At 37.1% G+C, this 23,099-nt stretch overlaps 1 protein-coding gene across 10 annotated transcripts in view; it reads left to right on the top strand.

Annotated features, from left to right (window-relative positions):
• Positions 1–23,099, top strand: part of Nhe2 (Na[+]/H[+] hydrogen exchanger 2) — a 273,598-nt gene that overhangs the window by 211,464 nt on the left and 39,035 nt on the right. For all 10 annotated transcript variants that reach the window (XM_065232881.1, XM_065232880.1, XM_065232878.1 and 7 more), the window contains 2 exons: positions 1,681–1,791; positions 15,621–15,686. In XM_065232881.1, the coding sequence (XP_065088953.1) occupies positions 1,681–1,791; positions 15,621–15,686 (177 nt within the window). The remainder of the gene's footprint in view (positions 1–1,680; positions 1,792–15,620; positions 15,687–23,099) is intronic.

Here is a 23,099-nt window from a genome sequence, read left to right as displayed (position 1 = left end):
TGAAGCATGAAAAAAAAAATAGAATGATATGCACTATCCTGACAATGATTTTCCTTTCCACCATAATTTTTTTCTGGAAAACATTTTTCACATTATATTTTTTATGGATTGCTGAGATACTTTCCTTATCATTTCACTGTACAATGTTCTTTCTAAAATGCTTGGTTCATGAGTTATGAAGTACGTTATGTACGAGAACATCCGAAAGCTTCACCCTAAATTTTAGGAAATGTTGTTTCGTTTATGTGGTCAAAATTTCATAAAATTTTGAGGCTCTTCGACCTAAACCTGTACGATATTAAAAAAAACCTCATTCGTATTATTGTGTGGCAATTAAAATCATACTCTTTGTCCAGGGAAGTCGAAAAAAATGTCGAACCGACAAATTCCTAAACTGGACCGGGAATCGAACCCAGCCACCTACACAGCAAAAAAATAATTTTGATATCACATCAAAGTGGATGCACTACAATCATGTCAAAAATTTCATGTAATTTTTATGACCACATAAATAAACAAATGCAGTAAAAGCAGCGTAATGTCAGTTCATGCATTGTATTAATGATAATTTTGTCCTTTTTAGCAAGTAGTATTACACCATATTTTCAACATGATTGTAGTGCATCCACTTTGACGTGATATCAAAATTAATTTTTTTTGCTGTGTACAGCACGGCCTTCCTCTATTGTTGTGTCTTTACCGACTGAGCTAAGCATGTAAAGATACTTCCAGTTATTTTCGACACACAGTCATATGAAAAAGTTAGCATCTAGCATGACCAACAAAACAGGAAAATTGTTTGTACCTGAGTTATTATCGAAAGAGAAAGTTGATGTCGATCATTATTATAATGGACCTTTTGCATTGTAAAGGTCGATTTGTGCTATTCATACGGACAATGCGTTAGGTGAGCGCGTGGAAATTTGCAATACTTGCTCCTATTGGAGAATCATTTCGTTAAGAGAACTTTGCCTATTATTTAGGTGCTATTTGTTGTCGGTTGTCTAATGTTAAGCTTCATTATTTAATCTGTGCACCTTTTGTTGAAGTGGGTGTCAATTGTCTTTAAATTGTACACTAGTCGTAGTTTGTATTTTCGTTTATTGTTCATAGAGTAGTAACTATTCGTTTTATCACTTACAAATTACTAAACAAATCTTACTAAAAAACGAAACTAGCTCAATCGACCCTATCTAAAGTCACAATCAATTTGTTTTCATTTATGTACCTACTCTAACTGTTCTAGAATACCGAGAACGGCCTGTCCGATGTACTATCTCCATCCTAGATGAATGTGTTCCTAACTTGAATCCAAATTCTACTAGATCAATGTCCAACAATGGCCAGGTCTGCACTTTCTTTTTTGACGTAATGCACCAAAATCCAATCAACATGCAAATGCTCGTGCAGCACCAATTCGTACAAAAAAAAATACTGCAAATTTTCTCGTTTACTTTTTTTGTGACCTAACTCATGCTCCCTCTTCGTGATCGTCGTCGTTCATTCAATCATCAATCGAATCCTCTTTTCATAATCAATCAAATGAGAACAAATTGTTTGAGTGTAAACATTAAACGACACCATTAATCGTCTAATAATCACTGTGAATGGAAAACTAACTGAAATGTCGATGCACCGATGCGCAAATTGATAAAACTCACCCACTGTTCGTCATTACAGACTACATCAACGAAGTTTTGCACGAAGATAACGAGGACGAGGAGAAGATGGCAACTGCTACCGGTGACGACTGGGACGGTGGCGGCTTGACATTCACCGCGAAATCCTCTCGTAAGTATCCAACCTGCTCCTGCGAAGGGCGTCCTTTTTTTGACCTGTTTATTCTATTCGTACACAATTTGTTTTTTTTTTTGTTTATTATTAATTTATTTTACTTCACTGTCTCTTTTACATTACTTATTCATTGTTGATCTGATTATATCGTTAACAATCACTTCTGACCGCTCTGGTCTAGGATATGATCTGTCCAAATCCCAAACTATTTCGTTGAGATTTAACTCAAGACATTCACCTTTGAATTTCTAGAAATACAGCTACAATGTCGTTAGGATAGCGATTTTTGCAAAAAATCAACTAAGTTGTGCGGGGCTTGAACAGATCGATCCAGGTTCAAAATGCCTACTAGAATAGGAAGACGTAAATTTCTGTCATATTATGTTCAAAGTCTCACAGTCGTGTAGAATTAAAAATCATGTTACTACTGTATCATCAATCAGTTTTTCTTTAAGTTAACATCATGATTATGACGGACAATGATAATATTTCCATTCTTACAAATTACCTTTGGATACGCTCTGAAATTGGGTTCTTTAATTTTGAAAAATATATTGGTTACTATACATCATTTGGTAGGGTTTTTTTTTATTTTAATAACTTTATAACTGAGATTTCTAGCCCTTGGCTAGTTCATCTGATCGGATAGGGCTTCGTTTTCTAAACATAACGATATCTTTTTCGATCCCATAGACTTCCATCTCGATTTTTTAATCAAGATTGAAAGCAAACTAATCACTTCGTATTTTGACACAAAACAATCAAGTTGACAGCCCGCTCCCATACAAAGTGCCACCGAGGTGTGCTAAGATGGTGATTTTCGCTAATGAAATCACACGTATTAAAATAATGCTAGTGCTCTAAAATTGATGAAATTTTGAATTTTGATTCCATTTGTAATGCAGATTACTAATATGCAATCACCTAAATACCCCTAATGAACCGAAGAGTCCGAAGAATCCGGAGAGTTTCGAATTTGATCTAGAGAATCCCGACTGTGATCCGGAAAACTATATTCAGAGACTTCCAACTGTAATCCGTAGAATCTCAATTGGGTTCTTTAATTTAAAAAAAAAAAAACAAAATCGTTATTTATACATCATCTGAAAAAGCTTCGTTTTCGGAGCTCTACGAAATGCTTACCGAACCCATAGACTTTCATCTCGATTTTTAAATCAAAATAATCACTTCACTGTTTGACGCTACACTAACAAAATGACAGCTTGCTCCCATACAAAGTCCCACCGCACTAAAATGGTGATTTTTTGCTAATGTAATCAATGAAATTTTTGAACCCTATTTGAATCCGGTTTGGGACCCATATGATTTTTACGGCGATCGGAAGAGATCCAAAAAGTCGAAGGGAAAAAAGGTCGAATATAAAAAAGGTGGAATGAACAGAAGGAATCGACAGAAGGTCGAATACAAAAAAAACGGTCAAATGGACAAAAGGTCGAAATGGACAAATGGTTGAAATAAAAAAAAAGTTCGAATGAACAATAGGTAGAACGGACATAAGGTCGAATGAAATTAAAAGGACAAAAGGTCAAATTACTTTTTTTTTGTGGATAAGACAAATGTAAATTATAAGAGATTTCTGATGCTATGGCAATATGCTATGTAAAGCAAGGAAATCATCACATAACATATGCGGAACATGATCATCAAAAATCGACCCCATTTCAGTTATTTCAAGTGGTATAGAAAGACATCGATCTGTCAAATTGATTATACTAGCTGTAATTTTTTTAGGCTTTATTAGAGAGATGTTTAGCCGTTGGCTAGTTCATCTTTATAATCGCTAGCTGTAAAATGAGAAAGGAAATCAAGGGCGTAGTCAATTCTTTTAAAATATTAATAATTTGGTTTGTAATTCTATGACTAGCACTTTTGAACTTATGTCTTTTTTCGCCGTTAACTATTTACGCCCTTTATGTTTAACTGTATAGCTGGATCTAACAAATTCATCGCCTTGCTTCACACAGAAAAATGTATATTTACGTTTGCATTTAAAAAAGTAGACATTTTTCATCGATATTTTATGAAATTACCTGCCACCCAACTAATAATAAGCTACCATATGTTAACTGTTTACAGCCAAATTTTGAAAGCGGTACGTATTGTTTTTCTGTAGTTATGGCAAAAAGTGGGGACCCTGCACGCGAATACTTGTTTAATTCTTCTAATTCTAAATTTGCGCGGGTATATTTTTTCTATTTTATTTCTGTAATCTTAGAAGAAGAATGAATGTACCATTTTTTCAACTTTTTCTAATTGTTTGGAACCGTTGCATCAACTTTTGAATTCATTTGGATTCGTAGGAGGAAAAATATGACTGTGCTAATTAGAAGTTTACTGCACACATTTTGAAGTCCAGAGAGACGCAGCATAATTTTGCAACAAGTGGCCCGGTTAGAGCTGAAATTATGCAGTGTTTTGAGGTGACCATCGTTCCATTCGAAAGAATTTCGCAAGCAGGACGATAAATCAAATCGAGCGCTTCGATACCTGTAATACCCAAGAATTCAATATATTTTCAAATTAAACATATGTTCGAAACTGGTATCGTAAAAAAAATGAACATAATGCAAAAATGTGTAATATAAACCTGATGAATGTGGGAATTTAAGATAAGGCCAATTCGAACACCACTATTGCTTAAAACTGGCACACTTACCCTAGTTTTATTTCTTAATTTTTCCGAGGTTTTTAAAAAAAAATCGACTTTTTGTTAATGTAAACGTTAATATCCATCAACAGAATATTTTGTTTTGAAACATTCATAAGTTGACTCACTAAAATCACAGCGAAAAATATTACTGATTAATAAAGCTTTTGAATCGCTTCTGACCGTCTTGAAAATCCCAGCTAAAAACTCCTTTGATAAGTTGTAGAGCAAGTCGAAAAAAGAATGGCCGCATTACCTTGATAATATACAAACCACATTTTCAGCAACTCTGTAACTCTTTACTCCTATGGTAAATTCCCATCTCCAAACAACAGTCTTTGCGTGAAACATGGTGGAAATTTCCTTACCCTTTCACTCCTATGAAAATCTCATAAGATACTGTCAAGCTTTGCGTGAAGAGGCGGCGCTTCACTGGTACCATGGTGGAGTGAAGAGGTAAAGGGTGATACGGTCAAAATTTGGTCAAGGGAAAACGCGTGTAAATCGGTGAAATCGTTTATTTAAAAAATCAAATTAAATTTCTTTTTCAAGTTCAATTAGTATAAAATTCAGGAAAAATATTCAGTTAGGCTTCCGCTTTTCCAAATCCGAATTGCCGGGCCTTACGCTTGACCCCTGCCATCAGATTTTGTACAGCCACCTTGTCCACCTTCTTCGCCGCAGAAAGCCAGTTTGCCTTGAACTGCTGCTCGCCCTTAGCAGTTTTTTTGGTCTTCTTTAGGTTCCGCTTGACAATAGCCCAGTATTTCTCAATTGGGCGGAGCTCTGGCGTGTTGGGAGGGTTCTTGTCCTTGGGAACCACCTGCACGTTGTTGGCGGCGTACCACTCCATGGCCTTTTTACCGTAATGGCAAGATGCCAAATCCGGCCAAAACAGTACGGAACAACCGTGTTTCTTCAGGAAAGGCAGCAGACGTTTATTCAAACGCTCTTTCACGTAAATTTCTTGGTTGACAGTCCCGGAAGCTATGAAAATGCTGCTTTTCAAGCTACAGGTACAGATGGCTTGCCAAACCAGATATTTCTTTGCGAACTTTGACAGTTTCATGTGCTTGAAAACATCTGCTACCTTTCCCCTTCCTTTTGCCGTATTAAACTCCTGTCCCGGAAGCTGCTTGTAGTCGGCTTTGACGTAGGTTTCGTCGTCCATTACCACGCAGTCAAACTTCGTCAGCATCGTCGTGTACAGCCTCCGGGATCGCGCTTTGGCCGTCGTATTTTGTTTATCATCGCGATTTGGAGTCACTACCTTCTTGTAAGTCGATAGTCCGGCTCGTTTTTTGGCTCGATGCACGGTTGTAGACGATACACCCAGCTTATTTGTGGCATCTCGGAGAGAGAGGTTAGGGTTTCGCTTAAAACTACCGGCAACTCTCTTTGTCGTCTCAGCGGCTTCCGGTTTTCGATTTCCCCCCGATCCAGACTTCCTGGCTGTCGACAAACGTTCCCCAAACACTTTAATTACATTTGTAACGGTTGATTTGGCAACTTTTAGCGATTTTGCCAACTTTGCGTGCGAGTAGCTCGGATTTTCACGATGCGCGAGCAAAATTTTGATACGCTGCTCTTCTTGCTTGGACGGCATTTTGACAACTGAAGAGTGAATTCCAAAATCAAAATAGGAGCAACATTCTACACACACACACCTTCAAAATGAGGGGTGTTCAGGTTTTTTAAATGCAAAATTGAAAGAAATACGTCAAGTTGATATTGACCAAATTTTGACCGTATCACCCTTTAAGACAAAGTTCTCTAGATTTCATGCACAGATTGACAGATGTTTATGGGATTTTACCATAGGAGTAAAGAGTTGCAATGCAGAGTGGTCAAAAAACGCCAATGCTTACTGAGCATGTAACCATATATCTGCTTCTCTTTAAAGAGAGTCATGTCGCAAACGTAAACAATTACTTTTTCCACGAATTTCTCGAGAATGAAAAACCACTCAAGTAAACCACCACGATGATTATGTAGAGGGAGATTCCCCCTATCTGATAGTATTGCTGGCTTACATGGATTGACTTTGCACTACGAGAAATTTACGAAAAAAAGCCATTGTTTACGTTTTCGACAAAGGTGCTTGTGAAAGTTTAGTATCGATATCATGAAAATCTTATTTTGACAAATCGATGGCCAACTATACCAGTTATACCACTGAGGCAACACAAAAAAGGGGCCAACTTTTAGTCAGTTATTATACATGAAGTTTCACATATGTTATGTGAAATCATTCTTAAGCTTTAAGTAACCTAACTGAATTACTCTACAGTATTTTCTCTGCCTCCCACTTGGAGTTAATTCCTTTTTTTAACATGAGCAGTTCTTTGACATATAAAAGTTATTAAACAATCCAGCTGAAAATGTTCGAAAGTTATTTCTCAATCTTAACTTCTTTGTAATATGAGCAGTTCTTTGACAAATAAAAACTTCTTTTTTTGTCCCTTTAAATTTCATTCGACCTTTTGTTCATTCGGCTTTATGTCCTTCCACCTTTTGTATTTCAACCATGTCATAGATTCCTTGAATTTGATCCGGACATTCCTGGCTGTGAAATTTGGGTGCACAGATTACAGAGAATCCCAACTGGGATTTGATGTACACTGACTGATATCCGGAGAAACCTGCCTGAGATTAATTGAAATTCGAATGAGAGCCTGAAACCCGTAGTATTGATTTTTCAAACTTATAAATTATAGTTATCGGAAGAACGATCGACCGCACGTCTGCTTCTATCCGTTTGTAGTTGACTTCTAAATATATGTATATATATACAGTATTTACAGGATAGGTATGGGGTACAATTTGTTATTCTATATCTATTCGGTCCACGATCGGTGGTCAATGATCGGTGGACATAGATCTGCGCGTGTACGCTCTCGTTTATTATTCCATACTGAGATGAATTTAGTTTAGGGTGTTGTGTGGTATGTTTAGCAAATTCATAGCATTTCCATCGTAGAATTGCATACTTCTTGGCAATTTTCTTGAATACATTGTTAATTTGAGTGTTGAACTTAATGTTGTCATCATTAATCACGCCAAAATATTTAATCTTCCGAATACGAGACATTCTCATTTACTCGATTCCGCGAAGTTACTATGTATTTAGTTTTACTTACATTCAAGCTCATTTGCTTAAACTTCAACCATCTCCTTAGTGAACGCAAATCTTCATTCAAGTGTAAAACGGCATCATCTAAATCCTTAGCTGCAATGAATAACACAGTATCATCTGCAAAAAGATTAATCTCGCAAAATTGCAAAACACGTCGCATGTCATTAAAATACATAATAAATAAAAGGGGCCCTAATACTCTTCCCTGTGGCACCCCATGGTTATTCGCCACGGGACTGAAAACAGAATAATTAAAAACAGTCCGTTGAGTTCTGTCACGAAAATAGCTTTAAACATTTACATGCATTACTCGTAATTCCATTGTGCTCAATTGATCTTAACAATAAGGGCGTTTTAAAGCCAAAAAGAAACAGCAACAATCGTATATTAACGCTCTAAGCTATCTTTCTCCTTGCTAATACCAAATCCAAATGCAGTTCCACAAGAATTACCTGCCAATATCCCGATTGTTCTGTATTATTATTATTTAAATACTCCGAACACGATGCCTACGGTAAAATGTGTAACGGCAAACTTGCAATGTTTGAAAGACCAAAGCTTTCAGTGACGAACATGTGTAGATTTTTTTTATTAACTAAATTATTAACGAAATTGAGTGACTTGAGCAACACAATTACATGGAGCCATTAAAGTGAACAAGCATCTACGTCCTGCTTGGATAACAATCAAGTCTGTCACAATTTTGTCAATATCGCGCGAAAGTCTGTCAATGACAATAACAAATCTCAGCATTGAGTTTAAGTATTAAAAATTTACTCTTCTGGCAAAGTTTCCTGTTTATAAGAGGATTCAAACATATTATATATTTGTTACATTTGGCTTGAATGCCCTCAATGTGGTCTTTAAAAGTTAATTTTTGGTCAAGTACTAATCCAAGATATTTAACTTGACTTGACCAAGAAATTGGAACTCCGTTCATAGTGACTATGTGACTGCTACTAGGTTTCAAAAAGGAAGCTCTAGGCTAAAGTGTGAATATTATTAGTTGAGTTTTTGAAACGTTGGGAGAAATCTTCCATTTTTGTAAATAAGAAGAGAAAATATCTAAACTTTTCTGCAGTCTGCTGCAAATAACACGAAGACTTCTTCCTTTAACGGAAATGCCCGAGTCATCGGTGAACAAAGATTTGTGGCAACCCTGAGGCAAATCAGGGAGGTGTGAAAGAAAAAATATTATACAATATAGGCCCACGAATGCTACCTTGGGGAACTCTTGTTCTAACAGGTAGTAGTTCAGTTTTGGAATTTTGATAATTTACCTGCAAAGTACTGTCACTTAAATAATTTTGAACTAATTTCATAATATGGAGAGCAAAATTAAACTTTTTCAATTTGACGATCAAACCTTCATGCCAAACACTGTCGAATGCTTTTTCTATGTCTAGAAGAGCAACTATAGTTGAACAGCCTTCAGATTTGTTTGAACGAACCTGATTCGCAATAGGACTAGTAAGACCCAAACTGAAAATATGGGAACTCTCGAATTACTTAGCATGTTTTTGAGCTTTTCCGGATTCGCGATAAAAAAATTACCAGCTTCTTTAAGCGCTGCAATAAGGCTTTTGAGGTTTTTGGAACTCGGATCTAATTTCGACACATTATTTTCAAAAGTTTTATTCGTTAGGTTAATGAATCGCTACTTAATTTGTTTTTGCACATCCCGCCAAATAACTTTCATGGCAGGATCGCGTGTACTTTGATATTGCCAACTGCGGACAGTTTTCAGACGAATCAAGAGCTGAAGATCGTCGTCTATTATAATTGAATCGAATTTAACCTCGCATTTTGGTACTGAGGCAGCTCTTGCTTCAACTATAAATGTAGTCAGAGATTCAAGAGCATAATCAACTTATATTTGGATCGAATATTTGGATCGAAGTTATGTTCCATAAATGTTCGATATTGCTCCCAATCAGCTCTATGGTAATTAAAGGTAGAGCTGTTGGGATTAGAAATTATGTCTTGGGATATTTCAAAAGTTACTAGAAGGTGGTCAAAACCGAAGTCAGCATGGGTAACCAATTGGCTACAAAGTTGACATGAATCAGTTAAGACCAAATCAATGGATGAGGGATTTCTTGCTGAAGAAAAACATGTTGGGCTGCTTGGAAATTGAATATTCATAAAAACCTGCAGAACAATCATCAAACATAATATTACCATTGGAATTGCTTTGAGCATTACTCCATGAGCGGTGTTTTGAATTAAAATCACCAATAATGAAAAATTTAGACGGGTAAGTTTCTGAAGGTCACCCTTGAGAAAATTCTTTTGCTGGCCCACGCATTGGAATGGCAAATAGGCAGCTATAAACGTAAGTTATCCAAATTTTGTTTCAACAGAAATTCCCAAAACATCAAATGAAGAAAGAATTTGATGTTTGATACGTATATGAACAGTGATGGCAACGCAACCAGCGACTCTATCAAGACGATCATTTCGATAAATGAAATAATTTGCGTCCCCTTTAACGATTTAGTTATAACGGCAATGTGCCCGTTATGAACTCTCAAAAATTTAAATAGCTCGTCTTCATTAACTTTAAGAGATCGAGCATTCCAATTCAAAATATTTAGTGATTTAAAATCCATTACTGAATTTCAAAGTCATGACGAAATTGTTAGCAAATTTTACTCCAGTTTAAATAGCATCAAACATGGAGTTAGTTTTACAATACCAGTAAGCATGTCGATTTATGATTTCTGTAAAAATTCCATTTTAGGCGCAGTAATGCTACCTATGTCAAAATCAACAAAATTCCCGTTAGAATTATGTTGGCTAGAATTTCGATTTCGATTTCTACCAAATGCAATAGCAGCTTATGTAGTTCCATTTATGCTGAACATTGTTCACCACAATTTGGACATTTAAATTTCTTCGGATATTCCTTCACAGGACGGTCCTTTGTGTGAGAGAAATCACCACAATTCATTTAGCTGGCTTGTAGCAAACTTTTATTCCGTGATCCCATCCCTGGCACTTTCGGCACTGGGTGAGGTTTTGAAAATTTCCTCCAGTCTTCCTAAAGTGTTCCCACTTCACGTGGACATAGAGCATAAGGCTAGCTATATCTAAGACCTTAAGGTTGTTTCACTAGACTTGAAGTGAACTAAATAAAATCATTAGAAATCCCGTTGCGTGAAAAGCCAGAACGGGATTTCATTTTCATGTTGATGACTTCCCAGACAACCAGAAGTCGTACAATAATGTACAGACAGTATCGTAAATTGCTACAGTTTTAATCAAAATCGCACATATGAATGGCATACCTCGCATTATGTTTGAGTTAAATCGTATAGAATGCAAATTTTCGACCAATATGCGATGACTCATTTTTCCATCGTACTGTATCACAAATTAAATCGTATTACATCGGAAGACTTTTCAAAATGAGTTTGTTATTACAGATTAGATCGTGTATGATGTTTAATCAAATCGTTTAAAATTAAATTGAAATATACACGTATATGGCCTCCATTTTTGTACGTATAAGCCATTTATTTGCATTATATACGCATTTTTTGTTTGTATATATGTTTGTATATCACGAAAACAACTTTGAATATACGTGCATTCTGGTTTCCTGGGTTGGACTGACTCAACTCAAAGTTATTTTGTCAATTCATCTTTGATCTGATCCAGGAATTCACCACTGGGCAGACCTTTCATGACAACTTTGAACAGATGTTCAGTTGCTTCTCAGTAAGATACTTTGGAAGACGTTTCAACCCGTTCAAGCTTTCAGCCAATATATGGCATTCACCCCTACGGCCAATTTGAAGTGAAAACTTGAATTTAACTAAGTTCAACTGTTCCGTGCGAAGAGCATGGAAATCGGTAGTCGTTGTCACAGTAGGGGGGGACCTTTTCCTTCTTGGCCTTAAGCTGAGAATGTTTGATGGAATTTTTCATGGATGATGGATCATGCTCATCATCCTTGAGCATATCAAATTGATTGCTCAAATAAATTTCATCAGAAGGGGGATCCAGAGATTGCCCTTTTCTTTTGCGTTTAAGCGCCATGGCGGCAGTAAATTTTTTATCCAAATCGACTTCCAAGCAGATTACTATAAGAATCTGAAAGATCGAAGAGGAATTTTAAAAATCGATATCAAAGCAGGATTACCTCGTTTAGGGTTCAAACAACGATTGAATAAGAATAAGAATCGAACTAGGTAGACATTTTGCAGGTTATATTTAGCATTGAGAAGTGCTGTATAAATTTGTTATAGTAACACTTCCTTCAGTAAAAAGCAAATAGATCCGCACGGCTGACTGATCAAAACCGAATACTTTGTAACTTATCAATAGTGATGGAGTCATAAAACGTGCACTAAACTAAGGACACGGGATATACTACAATAGATCAAATTACTGGTAGCAGTGGTTTTATGTTCTGAATAGAGGGAAAAAATTCAAGGACGCAACCAGGAAAGGTTTTTAAAAAATAAAAGTTTAAGCAAGTTCGGAGAAATGTATGCCAGAGCGTAAAATTATTGACTGCTTAGGCTGAGTGTGGGTACTATCACGGAAGAATAAACGTGCTGACTGAGTGCTCAGCTGTCAGTGACTCGTTAACGTCCCAATAATTCAGACTCTCACGAGGCAGTGAATGATGAGGCGGACGGCAGTTCATATTCATATTAAAAAGACTCATTTAACCTGACTGTTTCGTGCACTGGTGTGTGCTTCAATCCAACATCCTGAATATTATGTGCACCTGTCTTACGTTCTCTGGACCCTGCCTGTATTTTGTCACAAACGACACTGACGTTAGCACTAACTCAAAATTTATTCGGAGTTCACTAATTTTGTTAAAAGCGGGGGAATGCTTATTTTATTTAGAAGTTACCTTCGCTCCCAAAATTCATCATGGATGGGTAACGGTTATTCAGGGGCTGCTCATAAAACACGCATACCCATTGAGGGGGGACGGGTTGTCGAGTCTCTACGTTGCATACAAATCAATTTCCAGAATTTGGTATGGACAATCGTCTACGTAGGGGTAGGGGAAGAGTTTCTGAAACCTCTCAAAAACTGTCTACACAGCAAAAAAATAATTTTGATATTACATCAAAGTGGATGCAATTCAATCGTGTCGAAAATATGGTGTAATATTACTTGCCAAAAAGGACAAACTTATCATAAACACAGTGCATGAACTGACATTACGTTGCTTTTACTGCATTTCTTTACTGTTGTGGCCATAAAAATTACATGAGATTTTCGATATAATTGAAGTGCATCCTCTTGGATGTAATATTAAAATTTATTTTTTGCTGTGTACGTAGTTTATGAATAGCCCCTCATTTTTAGGCTACAAATTTAACCTATCCAATAGACACGATAGCTTTTTGGAAAGATGTAGTGGATAAGAACAAATTAAAAAAAATGGTATACAAATTTGTTACCTCTTTTTTAGCGTGTGGTTTTTGCTAAAATGGGGAAAATTTAACTCAATTAGTTATTCTCAGCGCCCGTGTAAGAACTTTTCATAGAAGTCATTAAGACTTTTTTAAGGCACTTCGACCTTCAATCCTCTGAGCTTATCTTTGAGATTCACTGCTTGTGCAGCCCTCGGAATGTGTCCTAGAACTACTGCATATCTTTCTATATATCTATATATATATAAATGAATTTCTGTCTGTCTGTCTGTCTGTCTGTCTGTCTGTCTGTCTGTCTGTCTGACCCTTATAGACTCGGAAACTACTGAACCGATCGGCGTGAAAATGTGTATGCAGGGGTTTTTGGGGCCGGTGAAGGTTCTTATGATGGTTTGAGACCCCTCCCTCCTCTGTAAGAGGGGGCTCCCATACAAACTAAACAGAAATTTCTGCATAACTCGAGAACTAATCAAGCAAATGGAACCAAATTTGGCATGTAGAGGTCATAGAGGTAGCCCCTTAGATAAAGGGGGGGGGCTATGTAAAATATAGCATCCTTTTTTTAATTGGTGCGTAAACTCAAGCTAATATTGAATCCCGAGCAAGGCCGGGCACACTCAGCTAGTGTATATATAAAAATTAATTTCTGTCTGTATGTCTGACCATTATAGACTCGGAAACTACTGAACCGATCGGCGTGAAAATGTGTATGCTGGGGTTTTTAGGGCCAAGAAAGGTTCCTATTATGGCTTGAGACCCCTCCCCTCTATGTAAGGGGGGGGGGCTGTTTTGCGACATTTTTTTTTTTGTCATTTTTGCACATAAAACGGGTTGTGAAGCTCTATAATTTGTGTTATTGTTATAATAGGCACTTTTCATTTTAACACTTTTGGGTCATCCTTGTAATTTTAACTCGTGACTTTGGGATGAGAAGTATGGATGTTAAACACTACACCAGAGCCACCTCAAACTAGATATATATTCTGCACAAAGTGATTATTATGAATTAAAGACGGCACGCAACTTTCTCTGTGAAATATTGCAATATTCTAAGCTCTAACAAATTAACTAGGAAGTCTTCTAGTCCAGCTTATTAACTCTTCAATGGGTAATTTAATATGAAAATACGATTCCTTTTCATTGAGAAACACTAAACAATTGAATTTGTAAAATTTGTTTCTATTTCATCACTTCATTTGTATCACAGTTCATTCACATTTAGGTTCGATAACCATTAGTTAATCATGTAGCCAATAATATGTCACTAATTTAGTCTCAACATACAAAAATATTCGAACGAAACTGAACGTACATTCCCCCTTCCTAAACTCCAACACACCACCCATAATCTCGTGGGCTGAAATTTCTCATCCTCTACCCGGTACGTTTTGCTGTGATGCCTTCTTTAACTCTTCTCACACATTCCTCATGTCCGGATCCGACAGCCGAGTCACCGGCCACTAGCGTGCGGTTACGTTCATCCACCAATAATGCAAGTGACCCCGGTGCCAACGGTGGCCCCTCGAGCAGTGCCGAGGCCACCAGTAGCAAAAATAGCTCACTGATCGCACAAATCACTAGCCTACCGGGGTTCGATCCGACGAAGGCACGCATTGTCAAGCACGTTTCAAGCAAGTTCACTTCCTCCTCCTCCAATACTAACATCGGCGCAAGCAGCCATGGCAGAGACGCTGCCACTATCACGACTAGGCCGTCTCTCGAGCGACCGGAACGTCTCTTGCCGACGGCTGCCGAATCGTTCCTTCCCTGGCGTAGGGATCGATCGTATCAGAGTTTTGGTACGTGTCTCGCAGCTCCGTAGCTTTGTTATTTTACGCTTTGGTTCATGCGCAATTTGTTCCTATTGTGTTATATATTTTTTTGCAACTGAACGACCGCAACTTAACGAACCTTATTATTTGACTTTTTAGAAGTTTGTTCCAAACTTAGTTACTGGTTATGTTAATTTCAGAGTTTTAAATTGGCTCCATAGTTTAGCCATGTTAGAAAAATCCAACTCACAGTTTTTTGCATGTCTTACACGAATAGGTTAACAAAATTTGTTTAAAGAATATCCAAATAGATTAAATCAACACCCACAGCAGCTCATTGCAGATATTTCAAACGATAGAATTCTCATTAGAGCCAAACGAATATGTAGTGCTATTCCAAATACCTTTTAAACATATTTCTACAGATGGAAAGATACTGTATACTAGTGTCGATAGGCTCCCAGCAATCTTCTTAGAACCTATATCGCAACTTCCATGCCGAATTCTATCCAAAAATCCAACCCACTAATCCACCGCGGCTACGCCTTAGCAATTCTTAAACCCTCAAATACACACACACACCTTATTGACCACAACTCACCTGTCTGTGACGTCACGTGTTGCACCACTATTGTTCATTTTATACCTTGAATGCATGAATCGGGTAAAACACAGAAATGTTTCTCACGAATATGTTTCTCGATCCGTTCGTTGTTTCGGCGCTTCCGCTATAGATGTGGTTCAAATGTTGTTTTCTAATAGTATTTTTCGATTCGTATGATTGAAATGCCGATTTTGCTTGACTGATTTGTTTGCTTCTTTGTCTCTTCTCTTCTTGCTTGCAGTGGATGAAAAATCCGAACAACCGAAGGCCGACAAACGCTTATCGAGGGAATTGCGAGATTCGGAAGGTAGGTGAAATCAAATATGCACTAAAGTGATTATCACATCTAGGTAGAAAACATCGCATGGAAGTAGGTATTCATCATGCTAGTGACGTTATTTAGACATATTTTAGAGGATGATTTCCCTAACCCGAGCTAAGAGTTTAGGCAAATTGACGTTTGAAACTCTGTTTGTCCTTTTGATAATTCATCCCTGAATTACTTTAATCAGCAATGTCGCAGTACAGGCCCATGAACACTGCATCCGTTAGTGACAGCAGAATCTATTATCTAACTGTCAGATTTGCCACAACGTACATATAGTGAACAGATGCAGTGTGAGTGGGTCTTAAGGGGGTGTCAAAATCAACCCTTGTCGCCATTGGCGTGGCTAAAGTGGCGCTAAAGAGTTTTTAGCTAGCAAATTTTCCACGGAATTTATTCGATTGACAGGAGGAGATGCAGTAACTGAGCTCCAGAATTCAGATAATGTTTAGCAGTCAGAGATCTGAAAAGTTTTACAAATTGACAGAACTTTAGAAATGTTATGATTTACAGAATCATGAAAACATTACAAGGCCGTTAGGCCGAACGATATAAAGCCAAGTAGGTTCCTCCTCTTTTGGTTATTGCGTCCCCACTGACTTTACACTGGGTTTCAACTTAGTGCTCTTTGATCATTTTACATTACTATTATTGTGTGACACGTGTGACACGTGTGACTCTTTGCCCAGGGAAGTCGAAAAATTGTTCAACTCGAAAAATTCCTAGAGAATTGAACCCAGCCTCCTTCAGCATGGTCTTGCTGTAAAGCTGCACCTTTACCGACTGAGCAAAAGGAGGTCCCTGTGATCAAGGGGAAGACTAATCGAAATATTATAGTTGTAGTAATTTTAAATTTCTTAAAAATAAATCAATAGTTGGGCCTTGGAAAATAGTCAAAGCTCTTGAACGTGCATGAAGTTCAGTGTTCGAAAAATCATTCTCATTTCTCATTAATTGAGCTCTCCAGGGGGAAAAACTCGCGTACGAATCTACAAACCAAAACTCACGCTTGAGATCCTCATTCAACCTCATCCTCATTACGCAAAAAAAATAATTTAATGTTAAACTTGTACACAGCAAAAAAATAATTTTAATATTACCAAGAGGATGTACTTCAATCATGTCCAAAATTATATGTTATTTTAATGGCCACAAAAATAAACAAATGTAGTAAAAGCAGCGTGATGTCAGTGTGGCACTGTATTAATAACAATTTTGTCCTTTTTGGTAAGTAATATTACACCATATTTTCAACACGATTGAAGTGCATTCACTTTGATGTGATATTAAAACTATTTTTTTGCTGTGTAGAAAATGCTCAAATGTCACTTGGTAGCACACACTTGTATGTTTTTTTTTTTCGTTTTCCATGGAATAATTAAAAAATTAACGCTTAGAACCTTAGACGCTTAGAATACCAAATATAGAGCAATGAATTTTTGAACCATAAATCTCATTGGTGAATATTGAGTTATAGATTGTAGGTGAATAAACTGATGCGTGAGATTTGAATTTTTGATTTTTTCCCGAACACTGAATTGAGCTTACTGGAATTGTTGTAAAAAGAATGTCTCTGAGAATTGGTATAATTCCAAAAGTATTCCGAAAACAACTAACTTGTGGAATGTATTCTTAAGGAATTCCGAGGAGAAGGCCAAAGTATTTCTCAAATAAATTCCATGGGCTTTGTGAGAAGAACTTCAGTTGAATTCTATGGAGAACTCCAAGGTAGCTATGAGTATAATTACATGCTAATTCCGAAGAGAATTCCATGCGTTAGTGAGGAGAGGTCCAGGATTATTTTAAGGAGAGTTGTAAAATAAATGCTGATGATAATTCCAAGCGAATTCTGACAACAATTCAATGAAAATTCAGAGATAACCTTTATCGGAATTCTGACATACATTCCAAAAGTATTGTGATACGAACTCTAAGGAATCTGAATCTGAAGACAACTATCATTGCATACTGGGATTTTCAGCTACCATGTCACATATCTGAATTAATCACATCTTTCGTGCAGTTTAAAATGACATTTCCTATCACTCGAGCTTTACCATGAACTTCGTCAAAGACTCGATTAAGCACTCGGTGCAGGCTTATTAATGCAACGTTCATACTGTAGTTTGTGCGACAAAGTAAAAATCTCAGCATAACGATGCTACCGAGCATTCGTTCCAAGATTCTGCGCTGTAAAGTGTCTGCGCTCAGTGTCTTTTCAACTGTTGCCGATACAAAAGGCAGCAGTAGCTGTTCTCTCGGCGTGGATCAAGTGTTCATATAGGCAGTAGAGGCTATTGTCCCAAGTGCTTTGTTCATAGCCTGCACCTCAATCGGTCGGCGAAGCAAAATAAAATTTGATGATTCCTGGAATTGAGGTCAACAGCACAGTTCGTTTTAAAAAGAACTACAAGACCATCCTTGGGCAAAATTGCCAATTTCGCCCAGACGCTAGAAGCAAGTTATCGGATATCGGAGCAGAAACACCGACAAACCGCCGTGACAGCTCATACAAGCAACATTCGTGCCCAAGACGCCATATTTAAAATACGTTAAACGCTACCGCCATCTACTCGTCCGATCGTGCCGTATAATGAGTAAGGAAACGAACCCACGTAGAATTCATATTGCCTTGGTTTGCTTCTCAAATCGTTTGACAGATCTGATCGCCCGTTTGAAAGTTCGAATCGTTCGTTTGACAAATCGAATTGTGGACAAACGAAATGCTGCTGTGACATGTCGGTTCGTCGGTGTTAGAAAGCCCTATTCATCAAGTTTAAGTTAGAAAAGTCTGCGAGTATATGATTTGCCACCTGAGGTCCCAGATAATGCTCTAGCATTGGAGTTGGGAAAATACGGAAAAGAGAAGCGTGCCGTTCAAAAATTCCCTGCTGTAAAACTGTACATTCACCATCTCATGTCACTGTGTAGTGGTAAGCGTGATTGCCTCTCACCGCAAAGGGTCTGGGTTCAATCCCAGTCGACGCCGCCGGGACTTTCTGAGGCATACAATCCTTGATCACGCCTTCGGAATGGAAGTAAAGCCGTTGGTCCTCGGCGTCGGTAGCATTAGTACTCAGTACGCCTCCGAGGAAAAAAAAGAAGCACTCATAAATATTGTTTCTCATAAATATTATTTTTATTATGAAATTATGAATTATTTTTCGGATCTGGCATTTGAACGTTTGAGCCTTAATAAATAAATTCATTGAAAAAAAATTGTCCTCGATGAGCGGAGCCCTTAAAGTGCCTCTCCTAGTTCGAAGGGGCTTCTAATCGATCAACTGGTAACGACTTTAATAGGAGAGGAGAAGAACAAGGTAGAATCCTCAGAGCAAATCGGTGTTGAACGGAATTAATTATCTCAGCACCATTATCGCAGTTTGGATTCCAGACCGTGAATAGGCCACATCAAGTGATTTGAGACAGTAGATGTCGGACAAATTGCGAAGCGAAATGTTGACAATGTACGAGATGTGTTGCTTGTCCGTAAGTTGGGAATGGACCACTTTGTCAAGCAGTTCTGGAAGGAAAAATTTCAAAGTATTGAGAGTTGGTTGGAAATATACTAAAATCAACATGATGCTTTTAGTGCGATAATTTATTAGCTAGATAAAGTTCTGAAGAGGGTAGGTTGATAGTTCCGCTAGAGTGTGGCAGTGTGAAAATTGAATAGAAGTCGAAATTGAGCGAAGGGCCATTAATGCGACAGCACTAGTCAAACACACACTCCTTCACCTTTACCTAGCTCATACATTAATGGATGAGAGGACTTGAGGTTTTTCCTCAAATCCACAGGCCGCTAGCTTTCTCTAGTTAATAAATGATCGCACTAAAATCTTCATGTTGATATTAGTATAGCATTTCCAACCTAGTCTGAAAATCGTAAACTTCACGCTGGGTATTCAAAATATTGTATTATTTCGAAGATCGATTTTAACTGCTCGAATGAAGTGGTTAATCATCAAAATGACTCCCAGATCTTTCACATGACTCACGCGTTTGATTTTCGATTATTGTGCCCAGAAGTTTATAATCAAATGTGATTGGTTTTTTCTTCCGAGCAAAAGTGATTACTGAACACTTCGCAGGATTAACCACCATTCGGTTAAAATTTCACCAGCTAGAAAAGGTGACGTTAAACGAAGTGACTGGCGTCAATCGAACGGATCCAAAAGAAGATTTTAAGATCATCCGCATACGATAGTCGCGGTAGTCAGGTGACTTCTTTGAGGTAATTCTGATGTGGCTACACTCTTAGAAATAGCTAATTTTACACGTGGCGGAATAGTGGAACATAAACAAACATTTAATGTAAAATTAATTGCTCAGAGACCGAAACATATGTCTGCCGATGAAAATCACATTTGATTCAGCGGAAATTCGCATATTATGTAATATAATGTCATGAATGTCAGTCGTATATGTCAGTCACAGGACACCGAAATATGCGTTTTTCGTAGTGTGTAGGATAAATAATCATTACCACGTCCAGTTGCATTGGTACACTATGTGAGAGTGTGATACTGAAAATCCGAGTACTACAATTTGGTGGATAAAAGTAGTTTATGTTTTTACTGCAAAGATGGCGCAGCGATACAAACTTTTTTAATTCGTAAGATAGAGGTTTGCTGTCTTCGGTGTACATATTGTTTGAATCAAATCCAAATACATCAAATATATCTCAATATACGGAATTAAAGTCTATTTGATGTAAATTATGAATAATTGATGACATTTTGCGCTCCCTTGCGCATTTTTTAGAAAATTCATTCAGAAAATCATGTATTTTCTTAAATTCTATGGATAAACATGACATCTTAGTAAAAATAATAACATTGATCTTAAAAAGATTAGATTGATCAGTACAGATGGAGAAAAAATATAAAAGTATTCTTCTGAACGATCGTTCAAAATATAACGTGAATTTCAGGCTAATGTTATAAAACTTCGAATATCTCAGTTGTTTGAAGATGTACTGCTTTTATGTGTTGGGCAACTATTCGTAAAATTTTACGTTATACAACTTTGCAAATTAGCCGGCGCCGGTGGTGTAGTGGTAAGGTGACTGCTTTATCACCCCAGTGGGTCTGGGTTCAATCCCAGCCGTGGCCGGTGGGATTTTTCTGATGCATAAAAATCACTGGTCACGTCTTCCTTCGGAAGAGAATTACCCAAGTAACAATCTAAATGCTTGGAAGATTTATTCTTATTTTATCATTGTTTTATCATAGCATCCCTTCCAGCCTGTGGTTGTATTACGGTTTTGTGTGCTTGTCATAAAATCAGGCCGCCAAGTTGTCTATAAAACTGTTTTATGACTACTAAATTAAAACTCAGACTTCATAGTTTTAACGGTAGCTGTAAGGTGGTTCTGCATCACTACTTATAACTGAAGAATAAAACCAAAACAAAACATACAATTATGTTTTATGGTACACTTTTTATGACCGATATAAAACTTGAAGCAGTCTTAGACCTTCATTAAAGCTTCATTACAACTATCATCTTTATCAGAGGCCTAAGATTCACAGATAAGAAATATACTGCTACAACAAAAAATACTCTGAAATTTTTTGTCATTATAAAAAACAAATCTATTCAGATATATGAAATGAAAACCCCTTCAGTGCTTCTGAACACGATGAAGATGAGACGATCGACAATATGAAACTCCTGGAGGAACTACAGTTATACGATCCCTACATAAGGCACAGTGCGGTGAAGGAGCTCTTAAAAATATTGAACAAGCGGCTTTCCGATACACTTCCGAAAGATCCACGAACCCTTCTTAAAGCAACGCCGACAGTTTCACTAAATCCGTTTGGAGATGGCCAGTATTGACATCACGGCTTTAAACCTTGTTTTGAAAAAGCTTTTAGTGGATCCAATAAGCATTTCTTACATCTTGATTACAAGCGAAAATAGGAGGATCGCTTGGAATGTTGACTTTTTGCAGGTGGTCATGGTTTTGTTGCAAAACAAAGATTCGCTGTAACGAATAAAACCAGCAAGCTAGTTATATAGCTTAAATATAACTTAACGCTCTCAATTTGGACTACGAAATGCTAAGATACAACCATTAGGTTTATGTTATGCTATAGAATTCCAATCTAGGAGAATATGTTATATTGAGGTATTTTTAAGGAGTAACAAGTTATAACGAAAAAAAATGTCGCCGTATGAACAAATTTCACACAGTATGAATAATTACGCTTTAATTGATAGGCAATAAAACACTTTCATACATCTATGTATAATTAAATAACATGTGACTGGTTATTGCTCAACAGTAGTAACAGTTTTGTACTAAATAGATAATCTTTGAATGACTCTTTAATGCATGGTGCTAATGCAGACAAATTAAAAATATCCCTATATTTTAGTATTCATATGGCGCACTAAATTTATGCTCCTATTTGGTATAATAATCACCATAAATATTGCACGGCATGCTGTGAAGCATATACAGATTGGTTTAAAATTATAATAAAGTCGTCTTATTTTCAATGTACAATAATATCAGCCATTATTACCAACTGACAAGGATCATGATTTCACATCAAACATCGAAAGAATAAAACCACAATAAAATATTTCTCAATATTAACTATCATCCAAAAACCCCAACTTAAAACCTTCAAAGTTGTCAAAATGTTTTGCGTATCATGTTTTATCAACTTCTTCAGGAGCGATTTATGCGGTTGTAATATAGTTTTATGGTAGTCATTAGAAGGCTGTTAAAACTTTCTGACCTGGAGGAGGTTTTATGTTTTCATTTTTAACAATCACGTCTAGAGTGTGATAAAACTGACATAAATCCTATGCTCCTAAAGTAGTTCGCATATCAAGTTTTAATGACTGCATTAAAACTGGGCCAATTGGCCATGACATGGCTGTATTGCGGTTCTCAGGAGATTGTTAAAGCAATGTGGTCGTCAGTGAAGGTTTTATAATTTGGTTATATCAACTGCTATAAAACTTAAATAAAACAAAAATTGTTGCTTGGGTAAAGCCGTTGGTCCCGGCCCATGAGTGTTTGAATGGGTGCGATATCCTACGTAGGTGTGAAAGCTGCCATCCTGCACATTTGATTGCCGTCAATGTATGGCAATCGGTGTCCGTCGGTGATTGGCACTAGATTGCGGAACAAAGACCGACGTTAATTTAAAAAAAAACAACTTTGCCGAAGACAGCAAACCGCTACCTAGCAATTTTTTTTTTTTTAATTTTTTTTTTTTTTTTTTTTTTTTTATTATAGTCACTATAATAAAGTGTTACTTGGGTCATTCGTGACTTGTCCGGGGGTGAGATTTGAACTCGTGACTTTGGCGTGAGAGGTATGGATGTTAACCACTACGCAGGGGTCGCCCCCACCTAGCGAATAAAAAATAT

This window comes from Ochlerotatus camptorhynchus, unplaced genomic scaffold, assembly GCF_037179485.1.
Source record: "Ochlerotatus camptorhynchus isolate MF236.1 unplaced genomic scaffold, CSIRO-AGI_Acam_v1.1 ptg000379l, whole genome shotgun sequence".
Classification (NCBI taxonomy): domain Eukaryota; kingdom Metazoa; phylum Arthropoda; class Insecta; order Diptera; family Culicidae; genus Ochlerotatus; species Ochlerotatus camptorhynchus.
Note: the sequence above shows the minus strand (reverse complement) of the source record. Positions and strands in the feature narration are given on the sequence as shown.